The 2,250-nt window shown below is 36.8% G+C and overlaps 1 protein-coding gene across 1 annotated transcript; it reads right to left on the minus strand.

Annotated features, from left to right (window-relative positions):
* LOC109358719 (ATP synthase delta chain, chloroplastic-like) lies at positions 459 to 1,562 on the minus strand. The gene is made up of 2 exons (XM_019603125.1): positions 666 to 1,562; positions 459 to 627 (listed from the first exon to the last, which is right to left on the minus strand). The coding sequence occupies exon 1, from the start codon at positions 1,442 to 1,444 to the stop codon at positions 701 to 703; it is 744 nt and encodes a 247-aa protein (XP_019458670.1). The 5' UTR covers positions 1,445 to 1,562; the 3' UTR covers positions 459 to 627; positions 666 to 700.

Below are 2,250 nucleotides of genomic sequence, written 5' to 3' on the forward strand. Positions count from 1 at the left end.
TTTACAACTATAAAATTAAAATTAGATGACGATAAATATAAAATGATGTAAAAATACTTTTTATAAAGCCTTAACTTATCCATCATAACTCACTCCAATTCACTCATGAAATTAGAACACATAAGTAAGGAGCTGTTCCAAAACCTCTTGCCAACAAAATGGTAAAAATTATCTCTTACCAAACTGGGTTAGTCTTAGTTTTTTATTTATAAGATTAGTTTGAGCAGAACGTCATGAACCCTGCTTATGAATACATCAACTCCTTCAACTAGTTTATCAAATACTATAAGGTATGAGCTTAACAAGTTCAAGCGTATCAAAATAAAACTCATTTATTGAATATCAATATACTATAAGCTTAACAAGTTCAGGCGATAAAATAAGAGTACCCTCGTAGGAAAAATTGTCAAATTTTAATTGTAGGACATTTTTCTATACTGTAGACTCAAATGACAGAGACTAATATTTCAATTCCACTTCCTTTATGACAATGGCAATATAATTCACCCCAAAATAGCAGCCATCCAAAACTGCTTGGAAAGCACAATGAACCCAAATATTCCAAAAGCAAAAGGTACATAAGGCAGTGTGAGAAGGTTGTACACACTTGATGATCCATACTTCATAGTTATATATACTTAACAAAATATAGGAACATAAACGTGAACATAAATAAAAAAGAACCCAAATACGAAGAGACTCAAACAGCGAGTTTAATATCACCCAAATCAAGCTGAGCAGCAATTTCCTCTAACTGCTTCTTAACACTCATATCAATCAATTTAGACCCCGAATTCCCATACCTGACCGTGAAACCCGCCACCAAACTCGGGTCAAGAGTTGTTTTAATCCTCACGTTCTTTGACCCAGTCAGTTTCTGAACCTGTTTCGCTATCTGCGCTAAGTGCTGCGATTCCAACTTCACCACCGAGCTCACGACAGCAAGTTCCGTGTTCGTTAACGTGTTATACACCAACTCGAATTCCTTCACTATATCCTTCACGATATCGATTCTTTTCGAGTCGATTAAAATCTTGAGGAAATCGCGAGTGTGAGGTTGGAGGCTTGATGACGTGGCAATGTCATCGATGACTTGGATCTTTTTCTCAACTGCGATGGTAGGGTTGATGAAGAACTCAAGCACCTGCTTCTCGGAGAAGATCTCGTTGATCTTCTCCACGTCAGAGGTGGTGGCATCAAGGGTGTTGTTGGATTTGGCGATGTCGGCGAGGGCGGTGGCGTATGAGTTGGCGGCGGTGGAGGACATTCTGGCGCCGAGTGCACCGCCGTTGGAGCGACGAGTGGTGGTGAGTTTGAGGGAGGAAGAAGAGAAGGTTGGGGTAGAGAGGGAGAGGTTGAGGATGGGTTTTTGGGTGAGAAGGTTTCTAGGGATTTGGGTGTATTTGGATTGGAGTGTTGCTGTGGTTGGTTGTAGTGAAGCCATTTTTGGTGGAAGAAAAGAGGAGAAAGAAAAGAGTGCAAGAGATTGAGAAATTAGTGTAAGAGATTGAGAAATGAGAAGAGGGGTGTTTTGTTCGATTTCATGGATAGGATACGATTGCGAGGAACATACACCATAGCTTCTTTGGCTTTCAGATAAGATAATAGCGACTGAACACGTGGTAGATTCTTATTGGTGAAACGGGGATTTTGTTTTATGTTTTTCAAGTTTATTTTACAAAGACTCTGGGATAAGAGTGACTCACTACAGCAGTGAAGAAGGGATGCAGGTGCGAAAGTGTGTTGGTGTGAAGGGAGGAACATGTGGTAACACCCTAATAGAGCAAGATGAGTCAAATGGCCCTATAACTCATGGTTTTGTACAAGATAATTGGTTTTATAAAACCATAAAAATACCCAAAAAAATTTCTTTCTTCCTCCCCTTTACCTTTTTCATTGTATTAAAATAGGTTAGACAAAATTAGGTATTAAAACTATATTATATAAATATATGATGGAGTTTATAAAATATGAAAATCGTCTTATTTTCCATTACTATACTTATATGATAAACATCTCTTTCCCCCAAATATATAGATGTTGGATTTAATGCAGAAATAATCATCTTATATTTTAAAAGAGTTATTGTATTTAACATGTTAATCGTAAAATTTGATTTTGTCATTTAAATCTTTATTTTGATAGCCACCAACTTAGTTTTTACAAAATTATGGTGTCACCAACATAATTGTCCAATGATATTGCTCATCAAATTTGCACATTAAAGATTAATTTTAGAGGAAAAGATAT

The sequence above is a fragment of the Lupinus angustifolius genome, chromosome LG10, assembly GCF_001865875.1.
Source record: "Lupinus angustifolius cultivar Tanjil chromosome LG10, LupAngTanjil_v1.0, whole genome shotgun sequence".
Taxonomy (NCBI): Eukaryota; Viridiplantae; Streptophyta; class Magnoliopsida; order Fabales; family Fabaceae; genus Lupinus; species Lupinus angustifolius.